This window comes from Chrysemys picta, chromosome 18 (genome assembly GCF_011386835.1).
Source record: "Chrysemys picta bellii isolate R12L10 chromosome 18, ASM1138683v2, whole genome shotgun sequence".
Taxonomy (NCBI): Eukaryota; Metazoa; Chordata; order Testudines; family Emydidae; genus Chrysemys; species Chrysemys picta.
Window position 1 is genome coordinate 12,521,097 of NC_088808.1, and position 16,582 is coordinate 12,537,678.

At 45.2% G+C, this 16,582-nt stretch overlaps 1 protein-coding gene across 7 annotated transcripts in view; it reads left to right on the plus strand.

Moving 5' to 3' along the window:
- LOC101953340 (collagen alpha-1(XXVII) chain) overlaps positions 1-16,582 on the plus strand; it is a 258,835-nt gene that overhangs the window by 58,485 nt on the left and 183,768 nt on the right. For 6 of the 7 annotated variants that reach the window (XM_065572707.1, XM_065572704.1, XM_065572703.1 and 3 more), the window contains one exon: positions 8,597-8,650. The exons of the other annotated variant lie outside the window; for it this stretch is intronic. In XM_065572707.1, the coding sequence (XP_065428779.1) occupies positions 8,597-8,650 (54 nt within the window). The remainder of the gene's footprint in view (positions 1-8,596; positions 8,651-16,582) is intronic. 7 annotated transcript variants of the gene reach the window in all.

The following is a 16,582-nucleotide window of genomic DNA, read 5'->3' on the forward strand; positions in this document are numbered from 1 at the left end:
GTTTCTGGGCAGGAAAAAAAGGAGCAAAAAGGCCCCCAAATACCATGCTGTGTCACTAGCTCAAGAATGACTCAGTGGCTGGCAATCTTTCCTCTGACTCATCAACACTACTTCCCACAGCACCTATAAAGTCCAGTGCTGACCCAGGCTGACTTTGTTTGGCTTTCAAGAATTGATGAGAGTGCAGCCCGTGGTTACAGGTGATATGCAAAACCACAAAAGAAAATGACATTCTATTAATGCATCAGGTCTTTGAAGCAGGCTCAGTGTGAATAAATTGAGTTCTCCTGCTGATTACTTGCTGGGCTTTTGTGTATACAATGTATGGCAAGATATAAGGGGGCCTTTCCCCATATGCAATAAAGCAGGAATTCCATAGGTTCTTGCCAGCCTCAAGAGCAAAGCCCAAAAGACCTGAACGATGTCCTGAATTTATATGCATCATTGGGGATTTTAATACTTTACTCATGCTGAAATATATGGTGGAGCTGCCTGCAACTGTCTGAAGCCACTAAGAGGATGTGGTGCCACTGAATAACACTAGCGGTACAATTGAAGTGTGTTTAACATTCAAGTCACAAACTTTACCGAGGGGGGGGGGGGGACAGGGGGAGAGAGGGGAGGAGCTGGGGTGTTTTCACTGAGTTTTAAAATGTCCTCCTCAGAAAAATCCCAACATAAGAGTGCACAGTCACTGCTTGCAAGATACCGTTTGTGAAGATATCGTACATAGGTTGCTTTTCACCAGTTTGGTGAATCCTGGATGTAAAGTAAACTTGGTTCTGAAGCCTTTTGCTTTTGCTATGACTTTCTCAAGCAGCTTAGGGATCCTTGAGCTTCCTCAACAGGCTGGTGGGGAAATGGAGTCCCAGAATGAACTTTCCTCCAAAGCTCTTTGAAGTCACTGGGAGTCTTTCCATTAACTTCAGTAGGCTTTGGGTCAGGCCCTTAATACTGAGTATAGGGACTCTGATGAAATTCATCCTTGTGCAGAGGGCCACCGCGCACTCTGCTACCACTGAAGTCCCACTTAAGCTTTGCTTTTTGAGGGCTTAAATGGGACATAAGTGATGCATAGACTTCGTGCAGGCCCCCTGCACAGACATGAATTTCATCCTCTGTGCACACCACAAAAAATGATACTTAATAAACAAATAGTCATATTTATGGTGTAAAAATGTGGTCTCCTTTGCAACCTGGGTGTCAGAGATATGGGCCCAAACCGCAATTTTATGGGGTTACTGAGTGCTACCAGAAAGGCTCAGAGTCTTCTCCACTGGGACTTCAGCATCTTTCGGGGTGATCCCTCTGGCAGCTTTCTTGTCCGCCATTCATGAGAGAATACACAGGGCTAGGCTTGGCAGGATCCCATTGAAATCCAGAAACAAGGGCAAGAGAGAAATTATTTTTCACCCTTAACTGATGATGGAGAAGCTTCCAAAGGTGGAGAATGAGACTTCTAGAAAGGGTGGGTTTTATTTTGCATTATAGACCGCTATTCCCCTCAGTGGTTGTCATTTCAGTGATGGCTGGGCTACAGATAGAGGGGTTGAATCGGTTACAGCCTTGGCTAGCATAGCTGCATTTTTTTTTTTAAGCTCAAGCAGTAGAGGCTCATGGGGGTTTTAGATTTGATCCCTTTTGCCACTCACCAATCCAAAGGTATGATGTTATGCTAGCAGTCAATATTGTTGCAAAATCAAATATGTTTCTGAATCTGCGTGATGAATCCAGTTTTCTGCAACTACCATCTTCGGAATATCTCTGAATCGTTGCAAAAACTTGCCAACTGAATCAGAAAAAAAAATCGTGGTAATATGGATAATCCTCAAAATCAATAGAATATTAAATGTCTTTTTCCAGTCCGACTTGTGACATAGACGGCTGCTCATGTTGACAACATATGATATATTATAGAACATACAATATGTTTCAAGGCCCTTAATTTATGAGTCATGTACAGAAAAGCCACATAGTCAGTATAATATACAGAATAAAGACTAAGATGGTTTTAGAATCATTCACATAATTGGCCCATAAATCATTATGAATTTAACCAGAAATGCACCCAAAGGGAATCTGGTTGTAGGGCAGTAACTGAGTATGAAACAGCCCTGCTTGCTTAAAATGAAGTTGGTGTCAAAGAACAAGTTAAGAGCAATTAGGATCAAAGTGCTGGAAAGGCGGTAATGGGAAATATATAAAGAGAAGACAGGAGAAGAAAGGGACAATGATGGAACAGAAGACCCTTCCATTTCCTCACAGTCCTTCAGCATCCTGCCATGGTCACAAGCATGTAATAAGCAAGTTTGGAAAATGCTCCTCCAAACTGCTTTAGGCAGCAAAATTGGATTGGAAGTCTCTCAAGAAGAGGCTCTTCTCTGAAAGGTTTCTATGAGGTCCTTGCTTCAATTATCTGTGTTCTTTCTCTATGTTGCAGTAGTGCCTGGGACTCCTAGTCATGGATGCTGTACAAACACAGAATGAATATGTATTTTCAATATATAGATGTATTACTAGAAAATTTTTGTGGGTGGAATTTTTGGGCTTTTACTCCCTAACCTAGTTGAAACTAGGAGGTGCCAAACTGGGTAGGAGGGAAAGTTTTAACCAATCTTTTTCAAACCTTCAAAATTGTTTTAGGCAAAGATTCAAGTGGGTTCTAGTATATCTAGTTTGTCTATCCCTACATGAAAAATGCCTAGCGGGGGAGATGTTCTTCTAGGTGCTGAAGATGCATCTTTTGAACAAACAAAAATATCTAAACTTTCTCCTTTTCCATCCTATTGTATGATGGGTCATTAGTTCCAATGTTGCCCCTTCACCCATCCTACCCACTTCAAAGTTAGTGCTCTCCAGTGATACAGACTACTTTATTGAGTTTGTATCCGCACCACTGTAATTCAGAGCAGCATGTGCTTGAAAGAAGCCTCAAATACATGAACAATTGTGATGGAAAAGAGGAAAAAGACAAAACACAGACTTACCGTCTGAAAGGGTAAAGCTACTCCTCAGAAAGCAGCACAAATATAAGGGGTGGGAAAGCTTTGAAATGTATATATCTGTAGTTCATTTTTGAGGTGGTTTCTATTGCTCCTCTGAGAAACAGAGGAGAAGAGCAGTATTGGTAAATTACATTTTTATCTTCCTTTTCATCCCCAAAGTCCCTGTAGGGGCTGTACAAACTGTACAGAGACCATTTTGCTCCCCATTGAGATGCAGCCACCTCTTGTGGAGACTGTAGCACTCCAGCAACACTGTACAGCAGGTTAGGACAGGAAGTGAAGAAGAATACTATCTCCAGTTGCAAGAGCTGAAGAGATCTAGGGAGATAGAATATAGACCTTGTTGACAGAGTTTCACCAGGACACTGATGCCTCTAGATCAGGGGCAGCCAACCTGAGCCTGAGAAGGAGCCAGAATTTACCAATGTACATTGCCAAAGAGCCACAGTAATACCTCAGCAGCCCCCCATCAGCTCCTCCCCTCGCTCCCAGTGCCTCTCACCCACCAGCAGCCCCCCCAATCAGTACCTCCGCCTCCCTCCTCACACCTCCCGATCAGCTGTTTCATGGTGTGCAGGAGGCTCTGGGGGGGGAGGGGAAGGAGCGAGGGCATGGCAGGCTTGGGGGATGGGGTGGGAAGGGGTGGAGTGGGGGCAGGGCCTGTGGTAGAGCGAGGGGTTGAGTAGTGACGGGGGCGGCACCAGCGCAGCAAGCGTGTGCCAGGGGCGGCAAGCTGCGGGGGGGCGGCCTGCCAGTCACTGTGAGGGCGGCAGGCTGGTGGCTTTCGGCGGCATGCCTGCGGGAGGTCTGCCGGTCCCGTGGTTTCGGTGGCAATTCGGCGGGGGGGACGCCGATGGCGCGGCACCGGCGGACCTCCCACAGGCATGCCGCCGAATCCGCGTGACCCACAGGCGCGCTGCCAAAAGCCACCTGCCTGCCATGCTTGGGGCGGCAAAACACATAGAGCTGCCCCTGAGTAGTGAGCACCCCCTCAGCACATTGGAAAGTTGGCACCCGTAGCTCCAGCCTCAGAGTCAATGCCAATACAAGGAGTCGCATATGGCTCCGGAGCCACAGATTAGCCACCCCTGCTCTAGATCTATGGACACTTGATGACCCTAAAAGGTCAGGCTTATATATAGATCTCATTCAAGGGGCCGCTCCTGCAGCAGCACAGCACCCCCAGCCTGTACCACCATGCTGAGGAATTGGTTCAGTAGTGATTCAGAGGGAAGAGAGCCAGCTCCTGAATCGCCAACCCCAATTCCTGCAGCAGTTAGATATTCTTTGAAGGTTTCCCATCCCAGGACGAGCTCAGCCTTGCTCAGCTATGAGATTTGAAGGGCTCCTAGAAGATGGTTGTATGACGGCAGACAAAAGAGGCAGAGTGGGGTGGGTAATGAGATGGGAGAGGCAGATGGACAAATCAGTTGGGAAAAGCGGTGGGATGAAATGTTGAGGTTTCTGATGTCCTCAAGGTCTGGTATATCTGCAACTTCCATCAACCTGGTCAAATTCTCTGCAACTTGAAATTCAGGAGGCTAGAAATAAAACTCTCTTCTCAATCCTGGAATCTCAATTTTGCTCCCGAATGTTTCCCAGAAGCAGCACAGAATACATCCTATAATCACCTGGTGAAAACAGTCGTCATTGTTCATGCTATTGTAGGAAATTATGAGACGGGTTAAATTTTCTTGAAGCCACCTTCAGTTGTTTCTCAAAACTATCTAGACTTATTAGGTGAGCTCATCTGCCTGGCAGGAGAAGAGAGCATCTGCTTCTGATGCCTCTCCTTGATCTCCTATTTTTTGGGGGGCATGGTGGTGGTAGGGATTTGAGTTCTCTACCATCAGTTTTCAGAAGGAGGAGGCAAAAAGCTAGATGCCCAGGAATCAAAAAAATTCTAGGAACCCTTATTTGCTAAGGCAGGCTGTCAGCTTTTCAGTCCCACAATGTTGACATGAAATGGGAGGGATGAGGCAGAGCACTGCTACCTCCATCTAATGAACTGAGCGAAAGGGAAACCTCCTGCTTTTTGAAACCTCTTCCAATCGTCAAGATGGACTTGTCTCAGAGATGGCATGATGATTACCATGGAGGGATCTAGCCAGCCCTGCAGGAATAACTTAACCCTACCAGCTTAGGGATGAGAACAGGTATCCTGCTAGCAACAGTAAATGAAACCCAGCATAGTTTCTGCAGAGCGAATGGCATTGTTCTTAGGCTGCTGCTTACTGACTGCTGTGATATTCTCCATATGCCATCCCCTTATACTGTAAGAGGGACTGTGTCCTGCCTTGGATAACAGTGCAACCATCCAGCCTGGTTTTTATGTTTCTCTGTTTAAGGATGTGGCTCTGTCTTCGTCTGTGCTCTTTGTTTACTTTGGCTTAGTTTGTGTTTTACTTCCCCAGCTCTGTGATCAAAGGCAGGTTTCCCCCAGCATTCACATGATCAATGTCACCTACTCCAGGCTCCTTAGGGATTCAAATTGGATTGTATAGAAATAGATAGATACTGGTATAAGTTGGAACAGAGAGGACATGGATCAGTGGAATGACGGGACGTACATGTTAGGTGGAGGAGGGAAAGAAGTAACACAAGGCCCCGTATCCTATGTAGTATATTGGACCTAAATTATGCAGTAGAGATCCCAGAATATAGAGCACTGTTTACCCTACTCTAACCACCATTCCCTGACACTGAAATTAGTACCGTATCTTGTGGGCTTTTTATGTTCAATTTTAAATCCCCCCCCAAAATTTGGAGAGTGTGGTATTGAAAAGGTGTAACTGGGTTGCAGTAATTATTAGAGGGAATCAGGGCTTTTGGTATCAAAGACTGTCTGGGGCAGATGATTTTGGTTTTTGGTACTCAGGATGCAGTTAGAATTTTTGGAGAGGGGCTGCATCTCCTTTCTCCCTCCCTCTTTTGGGGCGGCGGTGGAGATGACTTTAAATGATGGGAGGGATGTTTGAATTCTTTGTTTCAACTGGATGTTGCTATGGAGGTTGGTGGGATAGGGGAAATTATTTCCCCCCATATGTGCCACTGTTATTCCAAGCAACAATGGATGAGATGTTTCTGCTGAAATGATCAGAAGTGGATACTGACATTTTAAATTGTCATCATTATACTTCAGAGTCAACATTCTGAGCTCGAGGGAGCAGTTCACAGAAATAATAGTTTCAGGATGTCTGCAGACTCAGGCTACATCTTCACTGTGGGGGAGGGATCGATTTAAGATACGCAAATTCAGCTACGCAAATAGCGTAGCTGAATTCGACGTATCCGAGCCGACTTACCCCGCTGTGAGGATGGTGGCAAATCGACCTCCGTGGCTCCCTCATCGACAGCGCTTACTCCTACCTGTGCTGATGGAGTACAAGCGTCGATTCGGGGATCGATTGTCGCATCCTGACGAGACGCGATAATTCGATCCCCGAGAGATCGATTTCTACCTGCCGATTCAGGCGGGTAGTGAAGACGTAGCCTCAGTTAGATATCACTGCATCAATTATATTTCATTCATCTTTTGATAATTATCTTCCCAGCTACAAGGGTTGGGGAATTTTTTAACGAAAGCTTGAATTCCGGAGCAGTTATTCAGTAGACTGATTCAAACAAAAAGCCTACAATTATGTGTTTGTGCAGCTGCATAGTCACATTATATGTGGTGTTCGGAGTTAACACAATGGCAGGTTAAACTGATGTGTGTGTATAGCTTAACATAAGGATCGGTTGTATGAGTGGGGGCTGCTTATATAAGGAACAGCAATACTATATTAGCTAGTGAGGGGCATCTCTCAGATCAAATAGTCATCCGATAATTCAGAGTAGGAATCAGGCTGAAAATCTCAAGAACAAGGGAATAGCAAGCAATTGACATTTGATAGGAGCAGTAGGTGAGGATGCACTAGAACTTCCACTGTGATGAGACATTATCACTATCAAGCTGTAGGATCTTACACCTTTAGACCATGCATTCTTTTGATATCTTCATCACTGTCTGGTTCCACCTGAGCCAGCTACACTACAGAAAGAGAGATGCTAATGCATTCAAGTGCCAGTTCAAATTAGTAGCCAGGAGGGACTGGGGAGAGGAAGGGGATTACCTATACATATTTTAACCTCTGCAAATTTTTGCATTTGTTTGGACCAAGGCTCAGTTTTATCCTTATCTCTTCTGAACTAATTCACTCACCACTTACCTGCTGTATGTGAGGATTGGTAATATTCACCAGGGTTCTTTTGAGGAGAGACTTTGTTAGCATGCATGCAGGCTTTCACTGTTTGAAACCATAGCCTAGGATGGAATTTGGAGCAGGGGTCTCCAAGGATTTTCTGGTACATTTGAATTTATATTCCTGAGATCTGTGTTAGGGATCTTGAATGTTTAACTCTTCCTTTGGTGCCGCCGTATGTACAGACTCTGAGTCACCTGTGTTGTTTCACAAGTGGCAGAGTCAGTTTTATGATGTTCTTAACTTGTGGGAACAGAGCACCATGTTAGTCTGCAAAAAATTGTTTGGGGAAGGAAGGATGTAGGGAGCAGGAACCGAATGTGGAGTACAGCATGCACCTGCTCGGCAGCAGATCTGATCACTTCCCACTCATAGTTCTACTTTTGGTAAAACCTCTTTGGACTCCGGAGCAGTGGAAAGTTCAGGCTGGGTTCCAAAGATTCTTTAGCCTTCTGCTCTTTCTCTCTCCCCCCTCCCCCGAGAAACAAAACCCATCATTCGTAACAAGCTACTTTAATATAAATCCCCAGTGAGACACTTTAGCTAACTATTATTAATGTCAGTGCTGTAAAAAGGGTTGTAAGAGTGATTAGGAGTTGCAGCTCTCTCTGGAAATTTGGATTCTCCAGTCCATTGAGAATAAGTTTAAAGAAGGATTTTACAGTTTTACTTCAGCATCTTAAACCTCATTATGTTCCCCTAAACTGTTACAGACCAGCATGCAGCAGGGAGCCTATAACTATTCTATTGTAACCCAGCATCCAAGAATCCCCACTGCTTTGACATGACTAAACTTACCTCTTTGATATTGCAGCACCATGTCCAGGAACTTCCACCATTGACACCAATATTATTACTTTTGCCATATAATATAATATCTAGGAGAGTACAGAGCTGTGGTGTGATTATCTCTTTAATATCACAGTTCCTCTAGGAACCTATACTACAGAGATGACTATGTTTCCTTAGCTTTTGTATAATATAACACACACAACGTGCCTGCTTCTTTCAACATTGAGATGCAATTTGTGTTACCTTATTATGTTACAGTGCAGAATCCAGGAAACTGAAACACAGCTGTGATTAGAGAAATAAAGACTACAGCAGCAAGATGAAAATGCTTTGTCTCTGCTCTGTTGAAATACATAGTTCTGTGACTGGTGTGCATAGATTTTATTCCTTTACAACAATAGCATAAGTTGCATGGAAACTCTGGGCTTTGTGCCATAACAGGTCTTTCTTCCTCACTCCTGCTCCAAACAGTTAGATTATGGCTCTTCCAGAACTGTTGACATGAGCACGGTCTTCTGTATAACCGTAAATAATATTTCTTTACCTCTTTTCTAGGGCCCCCCAGGTCTACCAGGCTTACCAGGCCCTCCTGGCAAGAGAGGCCCACGGGTAAGTGGCTTTTTGTGTCTACCCCTGTGCCTTGTTGCTGGCATCTTGTCTTTCTGTGCTGCTATTCTCCATGCCAACACATGGTTCTACCGTAGTGATTGAGCTAGTGACCACTTTGAGCACAGCTGTTGAGGTCTGGCACAGTTTAGAGCAAAGATTGGCTTCCCTTCTTTCCCCCTCCCCTATCCAAGATTTTCAGCAGGCCAAACTTCTTCTGCCACGGTTTGGGGAAGGAGCAGCCTGACCTGAGGTTTGGCATTAGGCTATCGGTCAGACTGTTGCTCTCTGTCCTTATCTTCCCACTTTCTCTTTAGTGTCCAACCTTTTATTGTTACAGAACACACAGAGACATTTGATTTGACCATGTTTCTTCTCTGGCCTTTATCTATCAGGTCTCCAGACCTACTTCCTCTAACCTCTGAATTTTCCCCTTGAACACAATGCTATCTAAATGGCTCCTATAATAAAATTAATTTTAATTGATTTCCACTCAACTTAGCTGTGGCGGACCCAGAGAAAGGACCCCTCTGACCATTTTCTTGTCTGTTTCAGAATCTAGGACAAAATCTCTAACCTAGACTTCTGTGTATTTTCCCTTCTACCCCATATCTTCTAAATTCAGATACAAACATGACTAAGGGTACATCTACACTACAGGGGGGAGTCGATTTAAGATACGCAAATTCAGCTACGTGAATAGCGTAGCTGAATTCGACGTATCACAGCCGACTTACCCCGTTGTGAGGACAGCGGCAAAATCGACTTCTGCGGCTTTTTGTCGGCGGCGCTTACTACCACCTCCGCTGGTGGAGTTAGAGCGCCGATTCGGGGATCGATTGTCGCGTCCCGATGGGACGCGATAAATCGATTCCCCGAGAGGTCGATTTCTACCCGCCGATTCAGGCGGGTAGTATAGACCAGACCTAAGAGTCCCAAGAGCCATCCTGGGGAAATGCCTCAGCCCCTGAAACACCTGGGTTTTTTGAGTCCTGTAGTCAGCTAAGTTACACAAAACTTTTAGCATTGATTCAGCTTCAGCAGCTATTGCAGTACTGGGCAATTCTATACCTGTGTTTTTAACAATAGACGGCAATTCTTGTGGTAACACAATGTTGTCCCAAAGCACAGATCTGAGTGTGGATCCTGAACTCACATTCTTGCATACCGAGTTGGGGGGATTGGGGCCCTTGGCCTCTAGGGTGGGAGCAGGAGGAAGGATCATTTAATATCATGATCAAGTCACCTCTTTCAGTTGACCCTTGAGCTGCCAGAGTTCCCACTGGTGCCAGAGGGAACTTTAGCTGGAAAGAATGGATCAGCCCCACACGAGGCCTTTGAAAGATGGCTCTGAGGGCAGAAAACAGGGGAGTGCCAGAGGGCGCTTGTGTTGCAGTCCAGTGAGATTCATGGTAAATAGGCGTGGATAAGTGTACCCCATTTCTGTACTAGTAAAAGGGAATGGCCTGTTTTCCTCCCCCCACCCCCCCAAAGAAGCTGAGTGCCCACAGCTCCCCCTGAACCACTTCTCCTCTGTGGCACAGATAGCGTTAAACACATATGCGTGGAGCCCCAGGGCCCAAGTAGTTTGTTAGCCAGCTATGGGCGCAGGTAGTGCCTTACGAGCATGTGAATGACATTCACAGTGATTCATACAAGAAAAAGAAGGATTCTGTGCTGGTACGTGCGAAGACATGCAGTTCAGAGGAAGGCAGCATATCTAGTGCTTAGAGCAGACTCCTGCATTTTAACTGGGATTCTGCCACTGACTCATATGACCTAAGGGAAGTCATTTAACCCCATTTGTAACAGAGGAGTCACGCAGGGATGTAATACTGCATTCGCTTAACGAACAGGAGGGGTGAGGATTAGCTAACTGTCTGCTCTTCCCGTGCAAATTTTTCATTCCAGGAGCTCTTAAGCACTTCTGTAATGGGCCATGATTCTCATTCACACTAAGGCCCCTTTACTCTGTCAGTGAAAAGAAACCTTAAAGTGTAATTTGTGCTCACTTTAAGGCCCCTTTATGCAGCCAGGATGATGTAAAGGGGCCTTAGGGTAAAGGAGGATCAGGCCTGATGTTTTCAATACAGGTTATTTACTTACCTCAGTGTTCTGCACTGGAACTTTTGCAGCATGGGTACTGAGAGATCCAAGCATTTAGCTGTTGTTTTGTACTGTTGCCTTCATGGTCCTGGGTAACGTTTTGCACAGATACAGCTGATGTTTTGTGCAGAGACCTGCGCGGTGCAACCCATGACATATGCAGGCATAGCTACTATTTTTTTTCCTTTGGCAAACAGAGTGACCCAGCTACATATTTGACATAATCCTTTATTGACAAACACATTAGCACAGACCATGCTTAAATACCAACATGGGGTTCTCCTATGAGTCTGCAGTTGCTGGAAAATTCCCAGTTAAGGCTGAAAGTCTCTGCTCTCCCTCGCTCATAATCCTTACCGCAGGTCTCCAGCTGAGCTTAGTGAGCACAATGGGATGTCTGCGCTCGGAGCTGGGCGTGCGATTTCCAGCTCAAGGAGACATAATCGTGCTAGCTCTCATGGAGCTAGCGTAATAAAAACAGAACACAGCTGCCGGGGCATGAGCGGCAGGAGCGGCTAGCCACCCAAGAGATGTACTTGGGTGGCTAGCCCCTCCCACTGCTCACACTGGCCATGGCCTGCCTTCTATTTTTAGTGCACTGGCTTGTTGAGAGCTAGTGAAAGTAAGTTTCCCGGAGCTGGGAATCACAACCCCAGCTTGAAGTGTAGACATACCCTTCTGGTATGTAAGCTTAACCCAGGGTCTGGAGGCCCCAGCTTTCCTGTGCACATCTATCCAAATTCCTCCAGCTTAACAAAACTGAGCTTTGACATTTCAGTGGCAGTAAAAGGGGAAAAAGTGTTGTTAAGGCTATGAGCGGGTCTCTCAGTGTCCTCCCATCCATGGCACAGCCTGCTTCAGCAGGGAAGAAGAACTGCCCTGCGCGTATTGTTGTTTTGTCTTCATTAATGGTTCTGGGATTTAAGGATTTGCACTAGAGGAAGGGAATGTGGCCAGACAGTAGGATGGGCTTAGAGGGGTTCTTGGTTTTGGTTGCAAAAGCACCCTGAAAAAATAAACCATCAACCTCAGAGAGATTTTTTTTTCTCCTTTTTGCTTAACCTGGACCTCCTTGAAATTCCTCTGCAGCTGCACAGACCTTGTCCCTGCTGCAACAAGACCCATACTGGATCAGCCCATTGGTCCATCAAGTGAGGTATCCTGCCTCTAGCAGAGAAAATTTCAGGGGAAGGAGGAACAATGCATGTAACTAGCTTTGTAATGCTGTACGTTTTGAGAGCAGGAAGGATTTCTTCCTCTCCTCTGCAGTTTATGGCCTGATGAGGCATGGTGCTCTCATCTTAGCTTGGATAACTTCAGTGTTGTTAATGCTTATACAATTAGCCACCTCCTCCGAAACCTGCCACAGCCTTTGACTCTGACCACCTGCATCAGTGAATTCCACAGGGTGACGATGTCCTATTGATACAGCACAGTATTTCCACTTCTTTATATAGGTCTGTGGGCTGACCCCCATGTTCTCTGATTATTGGACAGTGTAAAAATAACTGAGTGGCTTTCTCTTTTCTAGGGTTGGTGGCCCACTGTTGGTTTGTGGAGAGCTGGCTGGTCACATGATGCTGGCTCCTTATTTCCAGTCCCCCTGAGCAAAATAAGCTCTAACAGTCGAAGCATAGTATTGCCAGTGTATAACTGTATCCACACTAGGGGCTCTTGCCAGCATAGCTGTCGGTCTCAAATTGCACCCCGACCAATATAGCTATGCCAGTGAAAGTTTGTAGGGTAGACCTGGACAGTGACTTAATTGTGATAAGCATAGCACTCACAGCTGTAGTTTGTGCTGGCACTACATACAGGGTTTTGTACTGGTATTTCAGTTAGGAGCATGTAGGTTTTTTTTTTTTATATATATTGAAATACTTTATATTGGTACAATCCCTAGCCTGGATGCAGTTATGTTGTATAAGGATACCTTATATGGGAATAGCTGTACCAGCATAAAGCACCTTTGTACTGACATAACTGCAGCCATGCTAGGGAAGTTCTACCACTTTAACTATGCTGCTATAAAGTGGTACCACATTTGTGTGCAGACAGTTCGATTGCACTGAAGAATGTGCACGGCTTAGTGAGGTCTGCAGAAAGAGAGTTAAAAGGTGCTGTGAACCACAGCAATAATGCTTACACGGAAGTTTCCAAATGTTAACTAAACCTTACAACCACACTCTGGAGTAGCACAGGAAGCCTGCACGTGTGGAAAACAATGGGAAGTTTGCCACTGGATTCACTTCCATGGAAGCAGAAACAGACTTAGGGTAAAATTTTCAGAAGTGCTTAAGTGACTTAGGAGCTTAAGTCCCATTGAAAGTCAATGTTGCCATTTTACAGGTGGGCAAACTGATTTGCACAGGATCTCATAACCAGCCAGTGGCAGAGCTGGGACTAGGACCCAAAGGTTTTTAATGCCAACTCTCTGCACTAATTTTAAGCTCTCAATAGATAGGAGAAATTCCATTGTGCAAGGAGGTAAAATGTTGCTATTGCACTCACTGATTCTTACCTCCATCACGCCATGAGCCTCAGAGCTTTGGAAGAGTCCGAGCTCCTGCTGTAGCATTTCCTTGCTACATTTTGTCTTTGGTTGCAAAAAAAGAAATCCTCTTCTTTTTAAAAAAACGGGGGCTTTTTTCCCCAAGATGATAAAATTTCAGTCTGCTGTAAAGATTGTTCCAATCTCCTCATTCCACTAGGAAGGTTTTCCAGCTTCTAAGTAGAAGTGTTTAAAGAAACAGTTTGTTTGGCCTCATTTCAAATATTTAGCTCGTTTTTCAGCAAGCCAAAGGTCAGAGTGGAATCTGGAGGTCAGGAGCAGAAAAGCTGCTTTACATTGTGAAGCCCCCAAGTCTAATGAGTTTTCAATGAGTAGCCGTCCCTTTTGGATGAAGCTCTTTAGCATTTTGCCTGAGTTTTTTAATGTGGGGGGGGGGGGAAGGGGAATTGCACACAGTTACACTTTTGTTAATTTGTGCAGACTGTGAACCAATACAAATAAAAGAGTTTCTGTGAGAGGGTTCCCATCTCTGCCCATGATGAACTGGCTGGCACTGTGGAGTTGACAAGTAGATGGCTTTCACGTGAGTGGCATTCCATCCAGATTACAAGCCCAGCCACGTTTGGGAACCCCCTTACCCCACCCAACCCCATTTTCAGAACACATTGAGGGATTGTGTTCAACGCCTGGTTTCCATGCTGCTGATCCTCTGGTGACTGCTGATGATTAAAACAGTGTCCCATGATAAAACTTTCCATGGAATTTCTGGTGCCGAGGCTGGAAGACTTCAGATGTAAGTCGACTTGTTGCTGGGTTTTATTGTTTAAGCAGTGCCGAGAGTGAGCCAAGAGTGTGTGTGTGAATAATATGGGGCTGGTAGAATTTCAGCTCCTAACTTGCTGGACTCAATGTTGTCCCATCTGATGCAAAGAAAAGAGAGAAATGAGATGATGATGATTACATATAGTTATAATACTTATGAGTATATACCAACCCTTTTAGTTGAAGGGGAAAGAAGTAGAGTTTAATTTAGAAGAGCATGAATAGAGGGTAGCAGCTAGCTCCAGCACTGCTCATCTATGGAAAGGTGGGCTTCAGAGTAGCAGCCGTGTTAGTCTGTATCCGCAAAAAGAACAGGAGTACTTGTGGCACCTTAGCGACTAACAGATTTATTAGAGCATAAGCTTTCGTGGACCACAGCCCACTTCTTCGGATGCATGCTCTAATAAATCTGTTAGTCTCTAAGGTGCCACAAGTACTCCTGTTCTTTTTATGGAAAGGTGGCTACGTCTGGGAGATACTGATTAGGGATAGGTAATCCTGATGGTCTGGAAGGGGAGGGTAATGAAAACTGGATTAGGCTGAGTAAAAAAGGCAGATTGGACTGACACTGTCTTTGTGCGGTGTGTGTTGATAGAGGGATGGATGTCTCTGAGCCTTGGTTTGATGAGAAGAAGCTGCCTTTCAACATGTCATATAACAGGCGGTTAACTGGAATGGGAGCATCAAATGTTGCTGCTGTAGTTGCTTAGTGCCAATAGTTTGATGTGGTCCCTTTGCCGAGGAGCTGTCCTAAATATACCTTTGGTGAAGTTCCTTCTGTGTGTGGTTAGTTCAGGTGGGAGTAGTTAAAACTGATCTTACTGGAGTGGCTAAGGGTCGGTGAACATGAGATTGTGCAGCTGAGAAGGGGCTTTGATTTGCTTTGGCATTTTATATGTTCTTTGTGCTTCAGTGTGAGAAAAAGAGACAAGACTGCAAGCACAATAGACTGGGGAGGCTGCTGGTTTTCCTATGATCCATTATTATTTATTTGTATCGTGGTAGCACCTAGGAGCCCTGGTCATAGACCAGCACCCCACTGTGCTAGGTGCTGTACAAACACAGAACAAAAGGACAGCCCTTGCTCCAAAGAGATTACGACCGAAGTATCTATGTTCCTGAGTTCTGGTTGAGGGACAAGTTTTAGGGGTTAAAGAGTACTTCATTCCCCATATCCATTTAATCATAGGGCACGTTGTTGAGATTGCCTATCCACATGCGGCTTGTGGTGGTGGAGAGATGGGCACCTGCACAGCAAAGACTCAACTGAGCCCAGCAGATTGCATAGGCAGCCCCACAGCTATTAGATGACAATGACTTGTTTAGGACTATCCTTACATTCACAGCCATGACCTAAAGGTGAAAGCTGTCCTGGTTTATTACCAAACTCCCTCCGATTTGGAATGTTTGCTAGGCAGGAGTTGTTTATACTTGGGCTGGCTGATTCTACAGCGTTGGAGTGTCCCCACCGTTTGTGATCACTTATTATAGCTGAAAGAGAAGCGTAATGAGCTGAATTGTAGCTGCTGGGATCAGCGTAAATGAAGGGATAGTTGCATCTGCCATTGGCTACAGGAGATAATAGAATGGCTCCATGAACATCTGAGACACACAATATTCTATTTAGGATTGATTGGGTTGCAGAGAGGTTGTTAGCTCCATTAGTGGTTTGATGGGGGGTCCATGTCACTGGGACATGTGCTATGCATAAGGGCACTTGTTTCTGAGATGGTTGAATTGAAATGGGGAGTTGTGGTTTCTTTTTTCATTTTTGCTGCGTGCTGGGGTGGGTTGTTTATTAAATTTTGTTGCCTATGGGCAGATATGATGAAAGGCGAGAGGTGGTTGATGGTGAGACAGTATGAAAGAGGAGTGAGAAGTTGCCTGTGGGATTGGAGAGGAACAATAAGCAAGGTGAGGAATAAATGTACCCAGGGGCTGGCAGAACACCGAGACCATATCCATAGAGCATCTTAGCACTGATCTGGGTACATGTATGTGGGCTTGGAGGGTGGAGTTTAAAGTTCCACCAATTACTTCCATTGCGATTATAGACTGGTGCGTAGCTTAACTCGGAGGGCCTGCCTGTTCAGCATTTCACTGCTCAAAGCTCCGGAGGCAGGTGCTGTCCTGTACGTTCTGTTACTCTGCCCATGGAGAGCTGCTGTACCACGCTGAATCTTCCTCCTCTGCCAAGAATGTGGGTGTAAACTTAGATTAAAGGGCTAGCCATGTTGGAACATATCAAAATCAGTTATGTTTTACCATTTTAGGACTATTGCCAGACAACGCCCTTGTCTCTCCATAGCTGAGCTAGACATTTTAAATGGGACTTTCATAACCTTTGGGCTTGATCACTGCCGTGCCCTGGTTACTGGGTTGGACTTCCCACTACACCAGCAGCACATTGCCTTCCACTTAGTCAGACTGGGACGCTTTGGAGATTTCGAGTGAGATGGATGTCTCCTGTTTTGATCTTGCTAACCCCATGTTCT